A 25,360-nucleotide genomic window follows, 5' to 3' on the forward strand; every position below is an offset into this window, starting at 1 on the left:
ACACTGTCACAGTAACACAAATTTCCCGTCCCCTTTTCACCAGGCCGACTTGCGGGCTCTACCCGAGTAACACCCAGCCCAGGACAGCAGAAGTGAGGTGTGTCTGAAAATGAGGTGGCGAGGAGGAGCAGAACAACAGTGAGTCAGCTGCGAAGTGGGTTTATGGTTCAGTTTAATCCTCCTTACCTTTGAATATTATGAGCAATATATGCCATTATGATAGCTATTAAGGGTGAAATGATTAATTAAAACTAATTATCTGATCAGACTAAGCATACTGTCTAACCTGATTTAAGGCAAATTCATCTACTTCAACTAAAAATACCGAAAAGGAAAATTAAAAAGGTGAATAAGGAAATAAAAACCTTTCAGGTTTTATTTCCACTATATATTTCCTAAGTGACCTAAGGAAAGTATCATTCAAACAGAGTCACAGCATATTTTAAATTTTTATTAGCAATAGTTTGGAGTACAAATAAATTTAACTTGACATTTAGAAAAAAAAGTTATCCATTAAGGTTTGTTCATAAAGAAAAACTCGTTCTGTACACTTTAATCTCCAATTTTAATGCTTAACTCCATAATGCTTCAAGTCTATAACTTAATTTTAGATTTAATTTTAACAATTCTGCCTTATTACATCTAGTTAAAAAGACTGGAAAACATCAAGTAGAAAAAAGAGACTAATTAAAATGACCTGAATTTAAAACTTTACTAAAGGACTTTTCAAAGAAAAAAGCCTTTAATACAAAAACAGCCTAAAAATGAGAATACTTTTGGCTGAAAAATTAGCAGCTATGAAAAACATTAACATTACATAATATTTTATCAAGACCTGCATTACAAAAATATTGTGGTTTACATATATTAGAATGATTTATAATGTAGTAAATGCTTATTTATATCAACCTAAAAATCTCTTTATAAAAAAATTTGATATAGTTTAGCACTTTTGAGAGATTCGGTTCCTAGTAAGTAACAGGAACACAATTTAGAAGATGTAGGTAGTACATCTTGTAATTAGAGACCTAACCAGTAAGTCTTGTCAGATAATTATGAAATTATATTCAATAATAAGCATTTATAAGAACTCAAGATAGTAACTCTAATCCCCTGATCAGTGTGTATGCCTGGCATCAGAAATCCTACTATGAACAAATATGTAGCAAATTCTAGAAAACAACAGTTCATTTTAGAACAAGTGCCAATCACCACTTATTCTTGCCCTGATACACTTGTTCCCACCACTCTTCATTTGCACTGCGCTTTCTCCTAGGCCGCTGGTATATTTCTGCTTCTTAGAGACCAATCATGCCCAGCATAATCCAAGGTCCCTGACCCCTCTGCAGCTGCAGACAATGATCATGTGATACCACTGGACTTAAGAGGACTAGTTTTAAAGCAGCCTTGGTGAAAAGTGCTTTACAGATGGAGCTCCTCCCTTTGCTGAGTAGGGTGGAAGATGTTTCTGTTGAAAGTATCACATGATCATTGTCTCTTTGGTTTGACAGTAAGTTCAAATCTTAAAGTACATATTAAAATTTCCAAGTTATGTTACTCTGGAATCATAATTGAGTTGCAAATCTTGCTCCAGTGGAGTGAAATTTCTTCCATTCTGTGCATTTGGTATGACCTCTCACAACCAGTCACTGAGATACAGACAGCATTAGGAGTTCAAGGAGAGGAATTACCGATTACACTGCACCAGAGCCTCTGGAAGCCAGAACAGGGAGGGCGTCGTTCGTGCCAACAGAAAGACGTCTTCTGAATTCAGCCTAATGAGTTAGCACAGCTGTAGGTAAGTGGTATGAGACTCTGTCACTGCGAAATGAGTACCATTTAACTGTGGTTACCTCCAGAAGAATGGGAAATTCCCACGTTGTCACTGTTTCCACTTAAGAGTAGGTCAGTCTTGGCGTATAAGAAAGGGACCCCCTTCACTCTTAGTCACAGTGGAGAGGTTCCTAGTAGCACCAGCTCCCTACAGCATCTCTCCATTTCCACACAACCATCAGCGGGAAAACTGTACTTAGCTCGGTGAGGATAGGATCAATAATAATAGGAATAAAACAGAACATGAATGTGTATGCCAATGGAGTAAAACTCCTCATAGAGTTGATTCAAGAGGTAAAACCTATTTGCAAAAAGGAAGTGAGATACATCTCTATTTGGACAAAGAAAGTAAGATACATCTCTATTTCTGGTTTCATTCAAAAGAGCCTCCTTCCTTATTGGCAAACTAGCTACATGTGTGTAGCTACTAGTGGTATCGGCTACTTTTCACTGTATTTATATACTAAAAATTATCCCTAATGAGGACTTTTTAATATTAGAAAGCCTAAATGTTCATAATAAATACTGTATTAAAATATCCTAATAATTACAATTGGAAAAAAACATTCTAGTCAGTCATCTCAGCACTACTTCTTCAATTTCATCTTCTGCAGAATCAACTACTTTTACTGTTGGTTTACTGTTTGCATGTCTTAATCGGTGTCTACTAGGATTAAAACTTCTTCCTTCGCTGAGGAAAAAGTCATCATCATCACTATGTTCCCTACCCCGGCTGTTTTTATCCCCAGGGAGAAAATTTAGAGGGTCACAGTCTTCTTTAGTGGCAGCCAGAGAATTTGGGTCACTGCTTTTAGAGGAAAGGCTGCTGCTACCACTGGTACCAAACAGCTGTTCCATCAGGGTGGCTTTTCTTTTTTGTCTGGTAATTGAATCTATACTGTCTTTACTAAATTTCTCTGTATTATTTCCTGAGAAATCCAAAAGGTCACTTTTTTGGCTAACTGGATTTGACCTCGCTGATGTTTTTGCAAACGAAGGCACATAGCTACCAAACACAAGCTCATCTGGAGAGGCTGGGCTTCGAGTGTGGCCTGGATTCTGACCATCTCCTTTCGTTGTTGAAAGACTGAGGTCTTGCAAATGATGCCCGTTAAATAATCTCTCTGAGGATCCGGAGGACATGTGTGTTCTGGGGTTTCTCTTTGGGGAATGCAGTTTTGGCTTCAAGTCAGGAAGCAATGGCAGAGAAGGATATTTTACATTCTGAGAGTCTTGTTCTCTGTTGATTTCATTCAGTTTAGCAAGTAGTATTTCTCTCTTTAGCCTTTCTTCTTCCTCTTCTTCCAGTTTATCAATTTTCTGAACTTGGTACATTTCCACTTGGTATCTTCCAGTTTCCAACACTGGCTTTCCTTGTCTCTCCAACAAAGATGTCTTTTCCTTTGGCTTTTTAGAAAGTTCTTCTCTTTCCCACCCTGTATGAAATCAAATTTTTAAAACGGGATTTTATAGTAGTCAGTATTTTCAAATAAGAAAACAACTCTCATCTTAATTTACAAACCAGTTTTAGCTAATTTGTGTATGATCAGTCCACTATAAATTTCATTTTTATACTTGATATTCTGTGTTTAAATATACTTAAAGACTTAAAGTCATCATTCTTTTTCTTTCCTTCAAAACTTCAGATGTTTGTGACTCTTGATAAGAATCCCCCTACCACTGTCTCAACCTTCTCTTGTTCCGAATAACCAGTTCACTGTTCAGCTGGAAGATATTAGGGGATATTAACCCATTCTTTCCCAAGGGATGTTGACTCATCATTTGCTTAAACTCTTACCATTCTCCAGCTTCTCAACATCCTGTTTCACAACACGGAGTCCTTGATCTTTAGCAAATTTGTCTTCTCTTTCCACAGTTGGGTTTAGGATCCCAGCTTCTCCAAAATTATCTCTCTCTTGTGATTCCAGATCCTATTATGTGTTTTTTTTTTAAAAAATGCAAGTTCACATGCCGGAAAAGGGGGAAAAGTAAGTATTATAAATTTATCTCCCATTAAGCATATTCCAACTAAGTTAGAAGTTAAAGCAAATTTTCCATTTCTAAAGCAGCAAGCCACAAGTTACTGCCTTTGGAAGATTTTCACAAGCACATAAAATTCTTACTTTAGTTAAAATCTTTAAAGAGGCATTTGGAAGACATATCAGAACCAATATCCTACATAAAATTCTAAAGTACCCTTACTTCATACATTTCACAACAAAATCTGATGAATTCAGTTAACAAGAAAAGGCTATTTATTCATCAACTATTAAAGGCCCAAGTGACACACTCAATCTTTCAAGTTTATACTATGCCCAAGGCCTCCAGTTAGTAAATCTCATAACATTTAAAATCAATTAAAAATGTAAACTTAAAATGTATTGTTTCTTATGGTCCCTTTCACATGTGTGTGTGATTTTTCTTAATAAAAGTAGAATATATAATTAGTGGGCAGGCAGAAGAAAGAACTGTCCCCTAGTATCCATTTCCTCCCTCTTCCTTTTAGTTACAGAATCCCTTGAGTTTCAGCAGCACATAGGGCTCCCTAACTGGAGGTCTCATTTGCTAGTCTTCCGCTGAAGCTAGACAGGACTAGTGGAATGTGAGTGGAAGTATGTATGCAACTTCTGACCACATTTATTTAAACAAAAACTGCTTGCCCTCCACTTCCTTATTCCTCCTTCTCCCAGGTGTCATAAGCCAATTCCAACCACACAGATGAGGTTACACTCTTTACGACTGAAAAACAGGCAAAGAATGGCTACCATGGAACAAACGTTTCTGCCTATCCTGGACTATCCCCTGACCTTCAGTTTACTACCAGAGAAAGCATCTTGAATCTTGCTTGAGCCACTGTATTCTGGGTCTCTTTCCAATAGTAACAGCTCCCATCTGCTGGGACCCCTTAAAGTTACAGGATAAGCTTCTTGATTAGTTACTACCACAGACCTGAAGGGTAACCCTCCTTGTTTTAAAGATTAGGAAACTGATGTTCCAAGAAGTCATACAAGTCACTAAAATGTTAGAATCATAATTTAATTAAAAAGCAGCACTAACTCCAAGGCCACATCCTCTCTTTCACCATACTAGATCGCTGCTGCTTGTGCTGACTCTTAAAAAGAGCAATTTTTTTTTTAACCTTTCTAAAATTAAGAATTACTTTGGTATTCTACAGTTTACCTTTAAAAATAAATTAATATGATCTAGTCTCAATGATGGGCTTTCCAGGTGGCGCTAGTTGTAAAGAACCCAACTGCCAATGCAGGAGACGTAAGAGACGCGAGTTTGATCCCTGGGCTGGGAAGATCCCCTGGAGAAGGGCACGGCAACCCACTCCAGCATTCCTGCCTGGAGAATCCCATGGACAGAAGAGCCTGGTGGGCTACAGTCCATGGGGTCGCTAAGTTGGACACGTTGACTTTGCATGCACACACAGTTTCAATGATATTCAAATATAGGCAGAAACACAGAGATACAATAACTTTTTTAAACTGTAAAACAAAATGAAATAAAGGAAAAAACTGGAGTACACACAGGAACTAATTTAGTCCATCCTTTCTGTTTTATACCACAGGAAGAGACCTCAACTGTAAACACCAAAGACAAAACCCTATTAGAGAAAAGGACCTTTCAGTACTCAATGAATCCTTTTTAATGAGGATCCAACACAGAGCTCCTCAATGCCACTCTAATTTGAATGATATAAAGTCAGATTCTACTGCAATTACTTTGTTCAACATTCATCTAACCTATAAAAGTCTTTTATGCAGGAGGCCAAAAAGATATAGTCAAATTCTGACAAATCATTTGAAAGCTACTATAGTTTGCTATTAAACACAAAAGCAAGAAGGATTTTTAGAGACTATCTGTTAAGAGGCATAAAAGGTAAGACACTTAAAAACTTTTCTTCTTTCTCCAGCCCAGAAAGTACAACCTTTCTGAAGCCCCTGAAAGATAGTGTTAACTGACAGTCAATCCAAAGGAGTTTAATAAAATGCACAGATGTTATCTTTTTCCTTGTAAAAGGCTAGTTGCATATTTATACAGCTACAGCACTCGCTTCATTGTTGAAATTTTTAAATGTTTGATATTGTGTATTTAGGAATACTTCACATCTAGAGTTTAGTACCTAATCATATTGCTAAACTCACCAAAGAAAGACGTTCGGGTTCTTCCCTTTTGTTTTCATAACACATAACTGTCTGTGGTGTTATAGGATATTCCTCCAGCTTGAAGTCTTCACTGGTTTGTACTCCTTTTGTACACTGGTTTGTAAAATCACTCTGGCATGCAGCTACCATGAAAATTATAAAAGAATTTTTCTAATTGTACAGTGCTAAGATATATGGAATTCAACTGGTATATGTTCATGCTCTACATGAGATAACTCATGTTTCTCAGCTCCATGACTACTCACTATTACTACTTTTTTATTTGTAGGATTTGCTGGCAATTTTGTGACTTGAAGGCAATTCTGAGGAATAAATCCTATTTCTAAAAATAAATCCTATTTTTAGAAAGTTTATGTTTTTAACTTTTTGGAATTCAGAAAAGAAGGAAATCTACACTTTTGTTTTTTTTATAAAAAGTATGGATGTGCATAAAAACACCAAAGTATTTATGAGTGAAATGAGCAACAGCTGGGATTTCCTCTAAGGTAGAAAAAAAGTAGACAAACTAGATGAAATAAAATTAGTTAAATGTATAACTGTTAAAAGGTAGGTAATCCAAAAATAAAGGTTCATTATACTATAATCTCCCATTTAGGGTATGCTTTTATTTTTTCATAAAAGATTAAAAAAAAACTTGTAATAAAAAAATTTTAATCATGTAAAAAATAATTTCAGTGACCTCAAGGGAAAAAACTGAGAAAGTGAAAGATTTCTGAAAAGTACCTATAAGGGAATTTAAATTTATTTCAATAAAGTTCTTTCCCCTCATCTTCCTTCTCCCTAAAAATTAATTTATTTTATTAATAATAAAAACTGCAATATGTCTTTCAACAATAATAACTACTATACCATTTTTTCTTGATGTAAATTCTTTTTCTTTCTTTGGAGAAGTCTTTGGCAGATGATTAGAATATATGTTTTTTATGTCCAGTTCTCTCTCCTTTTCCTAAAAACAAACCCAATATAATTAAGAATGTATAGAGTTTCAGTTTAAAATTAAAATCCTCATCTTGTCCAGTGGTATTTTCCTCATCAAACTGGAATACACCTAAGTCCAGCTTCCCTTTGTAACTACCAACTACAGAAAGGAATGCTTTTAGGGCATTTAGGTTAGGGTAGACCAATGATTCTCCATTAAAAATCCAATACACACTAGCAGTCAAGAAAATCAGAATAAGGCAGAAGTCTTTTTCTACCCACTCCTATTGTTTTCAACTGACTTATAGGCCTAGCCTCAGAGACAAAGAATTTAATTAGCATCTCTCAAATTTGGGTTCCAAATTAATGATGAGTTAAAAATTAGACCATTTTTTTAAACACAAGTGTTCTTCACCATTTTGTAGCTAACACTTTCTCTCTCTGAAAATTTGATTAACAAAATGAAAATTCTATGAAAGATAATGCATAAATGCTTTAAGTTGTACAGCATGTCAACCCATCAGTGACTTCTGGATAGAATTAAGAACATCTACTTCAACAAAATTAAATAATTTGAATGTTTTCTCTAAATACTATGGAAAAAAAGGGCATTATTTGAAACAACTTTAAAAATAATCAATCATGGGGTTATATGAGGAAGAACATTAGATTATTCAACCAATGCAACACAGAAAGACTCTAGACCCATAATTTTTCTTCCAGGATTCTATAACTTTTTTCAGTTGTAGCACTGCTATCTACATTAGTGAATCTAATGTCTCATTTTTAGTTACAGTGATTATATTAATAAATATTTTCTTTATAAGTGTCAAAAATATGAGAATTTTATAAATGATATTGTATCAAAGTTCCAAATATAAATGATAACAGTGTTAAAATATTGAGTCTTCATCTAATATATATCATAGGGAAAAATGATGCAATTTAAAATAAAATGCTTACCTTTAATTTGTCATATAGTCCTTGTAGTTCTTTTTGAAGAAGTTTATTTTCATCATGAGCCTCACATGCCCTTTTCCTTTCAGCAAGCAACTGTCGTTGGAAACTGTTACTACTTAGCTCAAGGTTTCTTGATAGTTGCTATGATATGTATATAAATACATAGAAAAAACATTTAAAAAATAATTCAACAGTAAAATACTGCACATAGTGTCAAAATGACATTTTTTGTGGTACCTAACAAGACACACAAATTAGACTGTGCTTAGTATTCATAAATATACAATGAAATGGAATATAGATTTATCAACACTTTAGAAAGATATTTAGCCTATTATTTCACTTTCATTTGTTTTTCACGATTTATACATAAATGCTGCATGAAGAGTACATGGATAATCATTTAAATTGAAAGCAAAAGACAGCTAAAGGATGTGATGAGGAACACTGGCTTTGGGAACCATTGTTTAGCAAATAGAAACTGAGACTGCTGTGTAAAATTACACAGCACTATTAAAGGTGCAGAGAGCAGCATCCCAGTTTTTATTTATTTCAGCTCAAAAGACATACAAGAAAAAAGTGAAAGGATGGAATATGGTATTTTAAGCAAACAGAAACAGAAGAAGGTGGCATAGTTTTACTTGTATTAGGTAAAATAAACCCCAAGCCAAAAAAGGTAACAAAAATCAAAGGTCAATGATAAAGTAGTCAATACATAAGAAGACATAACAATTGTAACATATACTCTCAACACCCAAACACTGAAACATATTAAGCAAATACTGATAGATCTTAAGGGAGAAACCAAGGACAATACTGTAACAGCAGGAAACTTCAATACCACCTATCAGCAATGGAAAGACTGTCCAAACAGAAAATCAACAAGGAAATGTTGGAACCACACTTTAGAACAAATGAAATAACAGATATATATAGAACACTACATCCAACAGCAGCAGAATACTTATTCTCCTCGAGTACACATGAAACAGTCTCCAAGACTGATTATACTGATCACAAAACAAATCTTAGCAAATTTAAGAAGAATGAAATCATACCAACTATCTTTTCTGATCACTTATGCCAGTGTGCTTGTGCTAAGTCACTTCACTTGTGTCTGACCCTCTTTGTGACCCTATGGACTGTAGCCCTCGAGGCTCCTTTGTCCATGGGATTCTCCAGGCAAGAATACTGGAGTGGGTTGCCAGGCCTTCCTCAGGGGATCTTCCCGACCCAGGGGCTGAACCCTTGTCTCTTATGTCTTCTGAACTGACAGGTAGGTTCTTTACCTCTAGTGCTATCAATCAACAAGAAGAAAGTGAAAAGATTTATAAATATGGAAATAAAAGAACACACTTCTAAACAACCACTAGGTCAAAAAAGAAATCAAAAGGGAAATTTAAAAAATTATCTTAAAACCAACAAAATTGGAAATATTAAACACAACATACCAAATCTTGTGGGAGGCAGTGAAAATTCAAAGTTTAGAGCATCAATGCATATATTTATAAATTAGAAAGATCTCAAATAAGCAACCTAACTTTACTCTGAGGAGCTAAAGAATAAGACCAAAATTAGCGAAAGGAAGGAAACAATAAAGATGAAAGTGGAAGTAACTGAAATAGAGACCAGGAAAACAACAGAAAGGATCAATGAAACTAAGAACTGGTTCTTTGAAAAGATAAACAAAACTGACAAACCCTTACCTTGGACTAAGGAAAAAAGAATTGGAAATGAAAGAGGAGCGATTACAGCCAATACTACAGAAATGCTCTGAATCATAAGTGACTAGTATGAACAATTATGTGCTAAAAATTTACATAACCTAGAAAAAATGAAACACACAACCTACCAAGAATGAATCAGGAAGAAACATAAGATGTGAATAGGCTAATAATAAGTAAAGAGACTGAATCAGTAATCAAATTCCCAACATGGAAGAAAGGAGATCAAGATGGTGGAGTTAAGGGGACATGGAGCTCACCTGTGCTAATGAACACATCAAAAATACGTCTACAAATGGAGTAATTCTCACTGAAAACTAACTAGAAACTGAAAAAAGGACTGTGCAACCAAGGCTGTAAGGAAGATACACAGGTAAAGAGGAATGAAAGAAAAGTGATTGGGTAGGGACTTGTGCTTCTGGGCGAGAACTCAGGAAATGAGAAACTGCATGAGGAGTAAGTGTGTTGAGCCACAGACTGGGGTCCCAGTCCCGGGGTCTTAGTGGAGGAGAGAAGCACCCTGGACTGCTTGGACAGATGGAAAGGCTGGGGAACCCTGGACTCCACTAAAGAGCAGCACATGAACACTGGCCTGCCTCTGAAGCAGGGTGGAGAAAGGTCCACTCTAGCACCTACCTGGTTTCTCACAACCACGTCCCTCCAGGCCCCAGCTCAAGCCAAGTGAACAGTCAAGCCCCGCTCACTCTGAGCCACCATGCAGTAATGAATCTGGGGTAGCCAGGATCAGGGAAAAGACTCAACCTTGGGACACAGAGGCGGCAGAGTCCTGGGGCAGGGTCCAGGTGGGTCTGCAGCAGCCATTTTTGGCATTTTTTAAAGCGGTGCCCAGAAACAGGACATGTTTCTGGGAGCAGCCACTGTACCACACCTCAATCTCCCCTGCCACACAAACACAGAGAAACCACACAGGCTCCTCCCCCCCGGTGGAGGCAAGTGGAGACTGGGGACAGTGATCAGCTGTGAGGGGGTCCTGCCGTGCCTCTGAGGAGAGGTCTGGCTGGTTTCTGGGTTTCCTGAAACTATTTCACTGTGTGCCCAGCCAAAGCCAAGCAAATGCTCCATCCCTCCTCAGTCCCTGCCACAGCGTGGCACTGGGTATGGGATGGCCACGACCAGGGAGAAGACTCTACCGTGGGTTGCATCTAAAGGAGCCACAGACTACCTGTCTGAGCAGCGCGCTGAACCTCTGTCTGTGAACAGGCCCCACCGGCTTCAGCACTCCTGCTCGGGGGCAAAGGCCCTGGTGCTGGGAGAGAGAAACGCACATGCTTAAAGGGAACGGAGGCAGCTTGAGCCTGACAGGAAGGCTTCTGCTCTGGCAACTTGGGATCAGACCCCATCCTGATAAAGAGGTGACAGCCACTGCACAGAGAGAAGTCCCATCTCATTCCAGGAAATTATGGCTGAAAACTTCCCAAACCTGAAGGAGGAAACAGATATTCAGATAAAGCACAGAGGGTTCCAAACAAGATGAACCCAAACAGACCTACACCAAGACATACAATAAAACGGTAAAAGTTAAAGAGACAATTATAAAGGCAGTAAGAGAAGAGAAGAGTCATATGCAAAGAAGAAAGGAGTCCCCATAAGGCTATCAGCTGATTTCTCTGCAGAAACTCTGCAGGCTAGAAGTGAGTGACATGATATAGTCAAAGGGAAAAACCTGTAACCTACGATATTCTGCTCTGAAAGATATTTATCATTTAGAATAGAAGTGATAAACAACTTGTCAGACAACCAAAAGTTAAAAAATTCAACATACGAAAAACTACCCTAAGGAAATGTTGAGGGTCTAGTGTAAATTGAAATGAAGTAAGAAAATCCCTGTAGGAAAGGCAGTATGTAGATTAAAAGATGAAAAACGTAGAAAAGCAGCTATAACTAAAACAGTTAAGGAATAAGCAGGAAGATGTAAAATGTGATATCAAATACACAAAATGTGGGTTATGCAGCTTAAAAAGGTAGATCTTTCAGAACGTGTTTGAACATTTAAGTTCAAACATTTAAGATTACCCAAGTTTAAAACAAGTAGATGTAATTATGAGTCAACATATATGAACCCCATGGTAGCCACAACCAGAAAACAAGCAATAAAATGGCAGTAAGTACATACCTGTTAATAACTACTTTAAATGTCAATGGACTAAATGCTCTGGTCAAAAGACATAGGTGGCTAACTGGATTTAAAAACAAAAACCAAGACCCTTAAATATGCTGTCTGTATGAGACTCATTTCAGGGCTGAAGACACACAAGTGTGTAAGAATATGGAAAAAGATGTTTCATGCAAATAAAAATGACAAAGTATGGGTAGGAATACTCACACAAAATCACATCACCCTTTAAAATAAAAACTATAATGAAGGCAAGGAAGGCCTTGTATAATGATAAAAGGATCAATTTAATAAGAGGGTATTACTGATAGCTCAGACGGTAAAGCGTCTGCCTACAATGCGGGAGACCCGGGTTCGATCCCTGGGTCGGGAAGATCCCCTGGAGAAGGAAATGGCAACCCACTCCAGTATTCTTGCCTGGAAAATCCCGTGGACTGAGGATCCTGGTAGGCTACAGTCCATGAGGTCTCAAAGAGTCGGACACGACTGAGCGACTTCACTTCACTTCACTTCACACTTGTTAATGTATACACACCCAATACAAGAGCACCTAAACATATAAAGCAGATAGTAACAAACATAAAGAGCGAAACTGATAATAATACAACAATAGTATGAGATGTTAGCATCCTACTGACATCAATGGGCAGATAATCAAGACTGAAAACCAAAAAGGCACAGGGACCTTAAATGACAGAACAGTCCAATTAATCTTAATTGATACCTACATGAAGCTACATGCAAAAAAAAGCAGAATACACATTCATATCATATGCACATGGAATGTCTTCCAGTATAGATCACATACCAAAATCACAAAATAAGCCTCGACAAATTTAAGACAGAAATTATTTCAAGCATCTTTTCCAACCACAACAGTATGAAACTAGAAATCAACTACAGAAAGAAAAGTAGCTAAGGAACATATAGAGATTAAATAACATATTAATACTAATAAAAAAAAAAACAATGGGTCAATGATAAAATCAAAGAGGAAATCAGAAATACCTAGAGAGAAATGATAATGAAAATACAACTTTCCAAAATATACCAAAAGGAACCCTTAGAGGAAAGTTCATAGTGATATGGGCCTTCCTCAAGAGCAAGAAATATCTCAAACAACCTAACTTACCACCTTAATAAATAATAGAAAGAACAAAGGCCAAAGTCATCAAAAGGAAGGAAATAATAAAAATCAGAGAGGAAATAAAGATTTAAAAGAAACAGTAGAAAAGATCAAATGAAAACAAGGGCTTTTTTTTTTTTTTTTTTTTTTTAAGATAAAATTGATAAACCTTTAACCGGGCTCATCAAAAAGAAAAGAAAGAGGACTCGAGTAAATAAGCAATGAAAAATGATAAATAACAACCAACAGAAAGAGATACAAAAAATCATAAGAAAATACTATGAATAGTTATATGTCAACAAACTGGACAATCTGGTAGAAATGGACAAATTTCTAGAAGCACACAGTCTGCCAAGTCTGAGTCAAGCAGAAACAGGCAATTTAAATAGACCAATCACTAGAAGTAAAATAGAATTTTTAATTAAAAATTCATAATTAAATAAAAACAATACCCAGAAAACAAAAGTCCAGGCCCAGATGGCTTCATGGGGGAAATCTACCAAACATGTAAAGAACTTATACCTATCCTTCTCAAACTATTCCAAAAAACTGAAGAGGAGATAACACTGCCAAATTTATTCTACAATAAATTATCATAATTTATTTAACCATATTCTGCTTCTTAATATCCAACCGTTTTCAATATCTCCTATGGTGGACATCCTATTATATCACATTTCAACTTAGTTTTATATTACTTCCTCAGGGTAAATGTAAAGAAATGAAGTTTCTGGATTGATATTTATATGATTTTATTTTTTTTTTTTAGTGGAGTGCAGTTTATTACACCGGCGGGCCCAAGGCAGAGTCTCCTCTTAGCCAAGGACCCCGACCAGCATTTGTGAAAATCTTTTATACCCCATGTGTACGTGTCCAAACCCACTACCCCAATTCCCTTGAGACTTACATAAACAAAGGAAGGGTAAATACAACTACAATAACCCCATCATTCACGTGTTATGTGTTCAAACAGTCAATAATCAATAAGCCCGCAGTTACATTCCAAATAGTTAATAACTGATAAGCCTGTGCTTACATTCTGATAGATAGTGTCCGGAGGCAGGGGTGATTAGTGTCTGTTTTCTCTTCTTCAAGATTCCCCTGCCCAGAGGGGGGTCTTATCCTTCTCTTGTCATTCCCACAGGCGCTAAGCACAGAGTTCAGAGTCCACTGGAGAGGTGGCCGCGCACGATCAGCATAGACAGGCCTGAGATGGAGTCCAGGCCCTATGAATTCCTTCTTCATTCCCCCCTCTTGATGCTCTTAGTTTCCATAACGAGCATCATTTATGAGATATATTGTACCTTAGCCCTCCTGCCACCCACATGAGAGAATGCTATCAACCTCTGGGTTACAAAATTCACAAGGCATTGTAGGAAGCAGGGCCCACAAAGCAGTATGATCAAGATTACTATAACAACAGTTCATTAGACATGGCTTTCACTTGATTTTGCATATCCTCCAAGGCAGCAGATACATCTTCAGACAGGTCAGGGATGTACACACCATTCACCAAAGTCCCTCCTTGGGCTGCTGTGAGTATGTCTAATGCCATCCTATTTTGAATTACTGCCTTCCTCATCTGAATCTGTTCTTCGTTCAAAGCTTGAATGGCTTTAGTACCGTCTAAGAGGGCCTGTTTAATGAAATTAGTCAAGGCCTCTACCTTAACCATGATATCCGTTGTCCCTACAGAGGGTATAAACAAGGCAGCAAGATAGTCATACCATTGGAACACAGATCGTGTCCATCTTGCATGCAGATAAGGCAGGTTTACTGGAGGCTGGTGTAGGCTAGGCTTAATTCTGCCGTGGGCGAAAGCAAATCCTAATGTGCAACACGGCACCCAGCCAACTGGTAACCATGGCCATAAGTTAAGCCCACAGAGCCACTGGGTCCCATTGGGGGCTACCCAGCGGATTCCAGGATTATATTTCCAGTCGGAACCGGGCCACTGAGCAGACTGATTGGGGTGATAGGTAACTTCCAAGATTTGTTTACTTTGTTCAGGGGACAAATAACAATTCTTTTGGGTCTAGGGGATGGTCTCCAAATCCAACTTTCTGTTCTTTTTGTTCCCAGCAAATAGTAGCAGGAGCAATCAACTGTCCTTTCTCAGGAGTCATCCAGAAATATTCATCCCAGACCTGGAAGTATTGCTCAAGGCACCGGGAGGCCTGTCCCCCTTTTGTAAGGGAGCCCTTTTCCTCCTTAATTCTCATATATGAGGTATAAGCCTTTGTTATCTCCATAAGGCTGGTGTTCATGTTAAATGTAACCCTATGTCCCTGGCCCACTGATGGCTTCTTCTAACACCAGAGGGCAAAGAAAGGTTATGGTTGGTGAGAGACAGGAAAGGTCCTTTCTGTTGTTAAAGTCCCCATAACGGAGTGACGATACCCACCAGGGGAGTCTGTCTATTACTGACAGGGGCATAGCCCCACATACCCAAGTTCAGAATTGCATTGGTGAGGCCGAGCAGCAGGAGTCGTTTACCCAGCTCCATCCTGTAGAGGGCTCGTCTGGGACCTAGTTTTCTTCTTCCTCCTCAGAATGATCTTGGTTTCCCGTGGGTCAGTGGGGTCCTTCTGGGTGGTCCACTTGGCGTCCTCCGGGTCAGCGTGGTATGCCTTCTTTGCTCTGGTGTGATGGATCAAGGGACAATACCTGCAACTTTAACTTCTTGGACCTTCTTCTACTTTTCCTTTTCGTTCTGTCCACGAAGTTCTCAGTACCCTATGTACTTCTGATATTTCCACTCAGTGACACTTAAATTGCCATTCTGCCTCCTTCCTAATTGGGGTGAGAAGAGCCTTACCTGCCAGACCCCAGAGGGAGAAGGGGGATCGGCGTGTCTTCACCTGCCAGTCAGCATAGCTGAACCAGAACATCACATGGTCCAAGACTGTTTCTCCCTTAAAGTCCATTCTGCCTTGGTGGGCTTGATCAGGTGCGAATGAAAACACAGATGGGTTAAATATCCCATGTCCCAGGCCATCTCCGGAAAAGCCAATTCATACTCACTTCTGTATCCCCCTCCTTCTAGCCTAACAATTCCGAGGGGGTCAAGAATTTCACAGCAGACAGGACACCTCCTGGGGGAGGGCAGAATACGAGCATACAAGGACCAGTTTCCTATCCTAAAAATCCCCTGGCGCTCGCTTGGTAATAATTTTCCCCAAGACGGCGTGGACACACCTCCTAAATGACCTTCACAAATTTCCTTCCTAAACCCTAGCACACTCGTCGACCTGTGTACCAAGCAATCGCCGCCTGCCTATTCCAGGCTCCTGTGGGTCCCCGCTCCTTCTAGTCCCTCCCAGGGGGGTGATCAGGCCCCCTCTTCCACCCTGCCGGGTGGGTTCCTCCTCACCTGAGCGCTCAGTTCCCCTGCTGCCGTCCACTACCTGCTGACGTGAAAGGTCCGGGCGTTGAGAAGCAGAATCCTTCCAGAGGGGCGAGGCACCTTCCCCCCTCTAGGAGATTCAAGCTACAAAGCCTCGGGGTGGCCTCAAATGAGACCTGTCTCCTCAAAGTGAGGAGTTTCCCGGCCAATGCGCCAAATGTCATAGCCACGCTTTCCGGGAAACAAACTCACTCAGGACAATGCAGATAGTGGAGTGCAGTTTATTACACCGGTGGGCCCAAGGCAGAGTCTCCTCTTAGCCAAGGACCCATTTATATGATTTTAAAGCTTTTGAAAAGCATTACCAAAATGCCCTCTGGAAAGACTGTAACAATTACATTCTCTTCAAAAGTCTAGAAGCCTTTACTTTACTATATTCTTGGAATGACTAGATACTGACATTTTAAAATCTGTGGACCAGCAAAAAACAGAATATTACTATTGTAATTTGTATTTCCTGGATTAATAATCCTGAAGTTAATTTGTATATTTATTGACCATCCATATTCTTTATAAACAGTTTTATGGTTGGATGGCATCATTGACTCGATGGACATGGGTTTGGGTGGACTCCGGGAGTTGGTGATGGACAGGGAGACCTGGTGTGCTGTGGTTCATGGGGTTGCAAGGAGTCGGACACGACTGAGTGACTGAACTGAACTGAATAGGAATTTAGAATATAATGACAAAATGGGGAAAAACAATATTAAAAACAAAACAAAAATGCTACAAATTTTCCAGAACTGAAGATATAAAAAGAGAGATTAGAGCTGGAAAACCATCATGATAAAGACTGAATTATGAAAGAATCATCAGTGGATGTTAAATTTTAATGGGGAAAAAGATTTATACATCCCAAGTGGCTCACCACAGATTGCTTCTTCGTTTCACTGAAGAAAAATAGTAATTTTATCAAACAATACATTGGCAAGGTGATTAAAATTAACATCAACAGTAAAGGATAGGTGAATATCATGTACCTCCAGCTGTGATAGCTTAACAAGGAAATATCACATCAGTTATTCAGTATTCTGGAGAAGAATACAAAAACCTCAGTCTAATAAGAAAACATCAGAGAAATGCAAATTAACAATATTCTATTAAATGAAAAGGGATGGGGTACCATATTCTTCAAAAACATGAATGTTGAGACTTCCCAGTGGTTAAGATCCAGTGGTTAAGACTGCCTTCCAATCAGGGGACATGAGTTCAATCCCTGGTCAGGGAACTAAAATTTTTAAAATGTGAATGTCGTAAAAGAGATTACAAAAGTATGAGGAAATGTTCCAGATTACAGGAGGCTAAAGATATCTGGACAACCAACACAATACTTGACTCTAGATTGAATCTTGTACTACAGCAGTAAAGTGGTATAAAAGACATTATTACATCAACTGAAAAAAACCAATATATTGTGGAGAGATTCTAGAATATTATTTTATAAATGTAAATTTATATCATAATTGTACTATGTTTATACAAGGACATATCCTTACTCCTAGGAAATAAAAACAATGCATTTAGAGGAAAAAAGCATAGGTATAGAACTTTCAGGAGCTTGCCAGGTGGTGCAGTGGTAAAGAATCTGCCTGCCAATGCTGGAGACGTAGGTTTGATCCCTGGGTTGGGAAGATCCCCTGAAGTAGGAAATGCAATCCATGCCAGTATTCTTGCCTGGGGAATGCCATGGGCAGCGGAGCCCAGCAGGTTACAGTTCATAGGATTACGAAGGGTCGGACACAACTAAGCAACTGAGGAAACACATAGAACTTTCTTTCAAATATTGAAAAAAAAAGTACATGTGTATGTATGTGCACATGTATGTTTGTGTTCACACAAGACAGAGAAAGAATATGTGTACATAAGACAAATGGGGCAAATGTTAACAAAAGGTGAATCTGGGTAAAGAGTATGAGAGTGTTGTTAGAACTACGTATATATTTGCAACTTTCTATGACCTTAAAATTATCCCCATATTAAAAGTTAATTTAAATAAGTATACCTTTAGATACCTTAGAGGCAAAACAAGAAACCACTGAACTCAAACAAAATGTTTAAAAATCTACTGGAGGTTAAAAGAGAAAATCAAATTCTAAATGATAGTAACTGTCAACCTAGAATCCAAGACTCAGTAAAACTGTCATTCAAGAATGAAGATAAATTATATAGAAAGACTAGAAAATTAACTACTCAAAAGTCCTCATTGAAAGGATGACCAAAAGGATAAGAAAGAAAGTAAACCCTGAAGGAAAGGTGGATGATAATGAATAATAGTGATATGCAAGTAATAACAATGTGCCAAGAAACTAACTGTAAACCTCATAAAAATGATTAAAGAATTGAGGAATTTTAAAATAAGGTAAATTAAAACAGACAATAATAATATGATGACATGAGACTAGAGAAAATGTTCCACTGTCCTGATAGAATTTGAAAAAACACAGGTATTAAGACTTTCAGTTCAGTTCAGTTCAGCCGCTCAGTCCTGTCTGGCTCTTTGCGACCCCATGAATCACAGCACCCCAGGCCTCCCTATCCATCACCAACTCCCGGAGTTTACTCAAACCCATGTCCATCGAGTCAGTGATGCCATTCAGCCATCTCATCCTCTGTAGTCCCCTTCTCCTCCTGCCCCCAATCCCTCCCAGCATCAGGGTCTTTTCCAGTGAGTCAACTCTTCGCATTAGGTGGCCAAAGTACTGGAATTTCAGCCTCAGCATCAGTCCTTCCAATGAACACCCAGGACTGATCTCCTTTAGGATGGACTGGTTGGATCTCCTTGCAGTCCAACGGACTCTCAAGAGTCTTCGCCAACACCACACTTCAAAACCATTAATTTTTCAGTGCTCAGCTTTCTTCACAGTCCAACTCTCACATCCATATATGACCACTGGAAAAACCATAGCCTTGACCAGACGGACCTTTGTTGGCAAAGTAATGTCTCTGCTCTTTAATATGCTATCTAGGTTGTTCATAACTTTCCTTCCAAGGAGTAAGACTTTAGACTCCCTTAATTCAAATACAGATTATCTTAAAAATTCGAGGCTAAACTTTAAAAGAAGAGTAGTAGAAACTGTCATTCTGAAATCAATGCAAAGGCAGGGTAAAGAGTAAGAGGCAGGATGAAAAAAAAAAAAGAAGCAGAGAAAAGGTGATAATAACTTTGTTTTAAAAAAATAACCCATGTAGATCTATCTATCTCAGTAATGCCAACAAATGTAGTAAATAAATATGGAACAAAATATTCTTATGCTGGATTCATTTTAAAAATTAATCTAGTCAAATATTGTACAAGCACAGAGATTAAAACATTAACACAAAAAAAAGATGAAAGTAAAGGAAAAAATATATTAGGCAAAAGAAAAAAAACTAAAAGTAGTGTAGATTAAAGAGGCTTTAAGACAAAAGCATTAGAGAGAGAGGATTTTTTATTTAATGTAAAAAAACCAAAACAATCACCAGAAAGGTAAAACAAACCTGAACCAATTTTAGTTTTTTAATTCTGAACCTATAAATAACACAGCTTCCATACATGCTACATTTTTTGGCAAGCTTTATCAAGAAGAAGAGGAACATATTAACCGTATTAGGAATAAAAATGGGGCATATAACTATAGAAGTAATAGAAATTTTAAAATCATTTGTTGTTATTCAGTTGCTAAGTCATATCTGACTCTTTGTGGCCCCATGGACTGTGGCATACCAACTCCTCTGTCCTCCACTGTCTCCTGGAGTTCGCTCAAATTCATGTCCATTGAATCAGTGATGCTGTCTCACCTTCTCATCTTCTGCCACCCCCTTTTCAGGTGGGTCAGATGGTAAAGCATCTGCCTGCAATGCGGGAGACCTGGGTTTGATCCCTGGGTTGGGAAGATCCCCTGGAGAAGGAAATGGCAACCGACTCCAGTATTCTTGCCTGGAAAATTCTGTGGATTGAGGAGCCTGGTGGGCTACAGTCCACGGGGTCGCAAAGAGTAGGACATGATTGAGCTACTTTGTTTTGCTTTCTCCTCTTGCCTTCAATCTTTCCCAGCATCAGGGTCTTTTCCAGTGAGTCAGCTCTTTGCATTAGGTGGCCAAAGTATTGGAATGTCAGCTTCCGCAACAGATCTTCTAATCAATTCAGGGTTGACTTCCTTTAGGATTGACTGGCTTAATCTCCTTACAGTCCAAGGGATTCTCAGGAGTCTTTTCCAGAACCATAATTCAAAAGCATTATTCTTCAGTGCTCCATGTCCTTTACAGTCCATCTCTCACATCTGTACTTGATCACTGGAAAAACCATAGCTTTGACTATACAGACCTTCGTTGACAAAGTGATGTCTCTGCCTTTTAATACATTGCCTAGGTTTGTCATAGCTTTCCTTCCAAGGAGCAAGCATCTTTTAATTTCATGACTGCAATCAGTGATTTTGGAGCCCCGCCCCCCCCCCCCCAAATAAAATCTGTCACTGCTTCCACTTTTTCCCCTTCTATTTGCCATGAAGTGATGGGACCAGATGCCATGATCTCAGGTTTTTTTTAATGTTGAATTTCCAGCCAGCTTTTTCACTGTCCTCTTTCACCCTCATCAAGAGGCTCTTTTTTAGTTCATCTTCACTTTCTGCCATTAGAGTGGTATCATCTGCATATGTGAGGTTATTGATATTTCTCCCAGCAATCTTGATTCCAGCTTGTGATTCATCCAGTCCAGCATTTCACATGACGTACTCTGCATAAGCAGGGTGACAATATACAGCCTTGTCGTAGTCCTTTCCCAATTTTGGACCAATCTGTTCTTCCATGTCTAGTTCTAACTGTTGCTTCTTGACCTGCATACAGGTTTCTCAGAAGACCAGTAAGGTGGTCTGGTGTTCTCATCTGAGAATTTTCCACTGTTTGTTGTAGTCCACACAGTCAAAGACTTTAGCACAGTTAGTGCTAAAGTAGACGTTTTTTCCCTTGATTTCTCTGTGATCCAATGAATACTGGCAATTTGATCTCTGGTTCCTCTGCTTTTTCTAAATCAAGATATCTGGAAGTTCTTGGTTCACACACTGCTGAAGCCTAGCTTGAAGGATTTTGAGCACTACCTTGCTAGCATGTGAAATGAGTGCAATTGTGCGGTAGTTTGAACATTCTTTGGCATTGCCCTTCTTTGGGATTGGAATGAAAACTGACCTTTTCAGTCCTGTGGCCACTGCTGAGTTTTCCAAATCTGCTGACATATTGACTGCAGCACTTTAACAGCATCATCTCTTAGGATTTGAAATAGCTCAGCTGGAATTCCATCACCTTTACTAGCTTTGTTCAAAGCAATGTTTCCTTCACACTCCAGCATGTCCTATTCTAGGTGAATGACCACACCATCATAGTTTTCTGGGTCATTAAGACCTTTCTTGTACAGTTCTTCTGTGTATTCTTTCTACCTCCTCAAAATCTCCTCTGTTTCTTTTACGGTCTTACTATGTGTTGTGCCCATCCTTGCATGAAACAGTCCCTTGATATCTACAATTTTCTTGAAGAGATCTCTAGTCTTACTCATTCTATTATTTTCTGCTATTTCTTTGCACTGTTCATTTAAGGCCTTCTTATCTAACTATTCTCTGAAATTCTGCATTCAGTTGGGTATACCTTTCCTTTTCTCCCAATATTATGAAAAACCTAATACTGACAAATACAAAATCTGAGATAAAAATGAATAATTTTCCAGAAAATATAAATTATTAAAAGTTAACTAAAAATATAAGATCTGAACCGATCTATGAATGAAGTGAATAAGTAGAAAAAAATTTAAAGAAAAAACAAAAACAAATTCAGAAATAAGCACTAGATCTAAGTTTCAAAAGTGATAATCTACCAAATTTAAAGAGAGAGATATTCCCTGTCTTCATTATAATCTGTAAAAGAGAAGAAACTCCCCAAGTCATTATTCATGAGAACTTTTATCATCTTGATCCCCAAACTGGATAAGAACAGCTTGAAATAACTACATTACACACCATTCTTACATATGTATATTGCTTCAAAAATCCCAAATATCAGCAAAAGAAATTTAGCAATGTATGAAACCTATATCACAAGCAGCACTTCTCCCAGATAAGCACATCGTAAGAGTAGTATAACAGAAAAAATATATAAATGTAATTTTCCATGTTAATTAAATGAGAAGCAAAAAAAAAAAAAAGACATTTGATAAAATTCTACACTATCTGTGATTTAAAACAAAAATCTTAGCAAGTTAGTAATAGAAGGAACTTCTTCATCTATATTTTATACACACACACAGAGAAAGATCAAGAAGGGTACACATTAAATGCTAAAACTGATGATATCTGAGTATAAGAACGTTGTTTTTTAGACTTTTTCTCAAGTTTTAAAAACTGTACATGTGCTACTTTATATAAAAAGACAATTTCCAAAAATATGTTTAACTTTAAAGAAAAAAAAAAGGAAGAAGATATATCAGCTTCCAAACAGTTACTTCTGAGGAGAGAGAGTAGAAGACGGATGTTTTGGAGAAAGTGTAAAGGGAAACTTTAAAGTAACATCTTATTGTTAAGAACATGACCTAAAGCAAAATTAGCAAAATATCAAGTAGGTAGATGCATGTTTTAAATATTGTTGTCTTCTCTATGTTCAAAGTATTTCATAAGGAAAAAACTTTAAATATTTTAAGAAACTGAAGATATGGGATAGAAAAAGAAAAAAATCTTTGATTGGAAGGATCATGGGTGTTTTTTCCCCTAATTCACTTTCTGTACGTCTAAAACTGTAACAAACATTTTCATTACAGAAAAAAAATGTAAATATCTGAAAAAATAAGATAGAATTCTAACTCTTTAAAGAGAGACATAAAGGTTTACAGAAATGAATTTTTGCAAGTAAACCCAAAGAATAACTGAACTTATTTTCACTTATTTTTCTATTAGTTAATAAAGCAATATAAACTTTAATAACTGCATTTGTTAAAACAGGTCTATAAATGTCAGTTGTTTTGTGTATAGCTCAGTGTTACTGTAACAATTAGAAAAGCCTTCAGTTCAGTTCAGTCACTCAGTCGTGTCCGACTCATTGCGACCCCATGAATCACAGCACCCCAGGCCTCCCTGTCCATCACCAACTCCCAGAGTTTACTCAAATCCATGTCCATCGAGTCGGTGATGCCATTCAGCCATCTCATCCTCTGTCGTCCCCTTCTCCTCCTGCCCCCAATCCCTCCCAGCATCAGGGTCTTTTCCAGTGAGTCAACTCTTCACATGAGGTGGCCAAAGTATTGGAGTTTCAGCTTCAGCATCAGTCCTTCCAATGAACACCCAGGACTGATCTCCTTTAGGATGGACTGGTTGGATCTCATTGCAGTTCAAGGGACTCTCAAGAGTCTTCGCCAACACCACAGTTATCAATTTTTCGGCGCTCAGCTTTCTTCACAGTCGCAGTGATTTTGGAGCCCAAAAATATAAAGTCAGCCACTGTTTCCCCATCTATCTGCCATGAAGTGATGGGACCAGATGCCATGATTGTAGTTTTCTGAATGTTGAGCTTTAAGCCAACTTTTTCACTCTCCTCTTTTACTTTCATCAAGAGGCTCTTTAGTTCTTCTTCACTTTCTGCCATAAGGGGTGTGTCATCTGCATACCCCAAAGCATTTTGATTTCTCCTCTTCCACACAACAGCTCTTTAAATACTGAACTTACGTTTTCCCTTAATTTGAATCTTATCCCTAATTCCATGCTTCTTCCCCTGTTCCTTATATGCCAGTTCTTTGACCCCCCTGCTTCTCCAGCTTGCTCTCTACATGTTAGTTTGTTACCTAAAAGTGGGTACACCTGTTATCAGATGTGACCTGGCCAGTAAAATTAGTTATTTTTACCTCGAGAACCTGGGTACCACTATCTTTAATTAACTGTTTTTCCTTTACTTATCATTTTAAACAGCTGTACGATTACAGGTTCTTCAACTAAAACCTTAGACTCAAAAAACGTTAGTAACTTTCAAGTCAGGTCTCCCATAGAGTAGCCATAAAATGGATAGGAAAAAACTGAGAACTTAAAAGTGAACTTGATTAACTTTACCCTGCTTGTTTTCTGCCAGATTTTGAACCTATGGAAATCAATTCACTCTTAATCTTCTCCTCCATCAAATTAGCTGTCCCTACTACTTATGAACCTGATATAAGTGCCACTTTATTTTATTGATCTATCCATCCATTCATTTCTTTAATTCTAGCCAGATAGCATGTCAAATGTTGCAAACACAAAATCAAATAAGACCTATTCGTGCCCTTAAGGAGCCCAGTCAAATTCACTGATAAACATGCTGAAAGGGACAAGACTTAACATGGCGTCCCCAAAGCACCCGTCTAGAAATGCTCTCTCCAAGCTGAGAGCTGTTTGTTCATTTGTACTCTTTGGGTTCAGTTACTGATCAACTGTAAAGCTTTCTGACATTCTTTTCAACCAGTCCACATTCCTTCACTAATCACAAACATGAAAAATTTACTTTATCTATTATATATCAAGACATACACTATATCTACTACTTGTCAAGATATACCTGCCAGAATCCAGTATATATAGTATACACCTACAGAATATAGATGTACATAGCATATATTATATACTATATAAGTGGTATAGTACAACATGTAGTATATATTGTAGAGAGTATAGCAGATAGTTTAGAATAAGGATGTATACAGTATATGTAAACAGAATATATAATAAATAGTTTACCTTAATGTACCAATCTAAGAATCTTATGAGGAAAAAAGTGAAGACACTCTAAGTGAGTAATATTTTCCAAAACATACTCACAAATTTGGTAGAAATTAGCATTTTGTATACTGATTGATAATTCCTAATCTATTTCCACCTATCTTTGAAAACACTGGTACTTGATTCCTGTTACTTTTCTTGCCTTTCTTATTCTTCCTGACTCCTCAATGTATACTGACGAAGATTCTGGAATCACATTCACAAGATTCTTCAGTCCTCTGGGGTACATAATTCATCTAAATCTGGAGACTGAGATTTTTTTTTAATGAGTTACCATCACTGACTATTTCTTCATCTATTTTAAGCAGGGAAAGAAAGAAGCAAATACAGA

The 25,360-nt window shown here is 37.8% G+C and overlaps 1 protein-coding gene across 2 annotated transcripts in view; it reads right to left on the bottom strand.

The window, feature by feature from the left end:
• Window positions 1–437: 437 nt before the first annotated feature.
• LCA5 (lebercilin LCA5) overlaps window positions 438–25,360 on the bottom strand; it is a 58,701-nt gene continuing 33,778 nt past the window's right edge. For both annotated transcript variants that reach the window (XM_061131499.1, XM_061131500.1), the window contains exons 4-8: window positions 7,887–8,024; window positions 6,855–6,951; window positions 5,985–6,127; window positions 3,632–3,764; window positions 438–3,269 (exon numbers count right to left, since the gene is read on the bottom strand). In XM_061131499.1, the coding sequence (XP_060987482.1) occupies window positions 2,410–3,269; window positions 3,632–3,764; window positions 5,985–6,127; window positions 6,855–6,951; window positions 7,887–8,024 (1,371 nt within the window). In that variant the 3' untranslated portion in view covers window positions 438–2,409. The remainder of the gene's footprint in view (window positions 3,270–3,631; window positions 3,765–5,984; window positions 6,128–6,854; window positions 6,952–7,886; window positions 8,025–25,360) is intronic.

This window comes from Dama dama, chromosome 28 (assembly GCF_033118175.1).
Source record: "Dama dama isolate Ldn47 chromosome 28, ASM3311817v1, whole genome shotgun sequence".
NCBI classification, from domain to species: domain Eukaryota; kingdom Metazoa; phylum Chordata; class Mammalia; order Artiodactyla; family Cervidae; genus Dama; species Dama dama.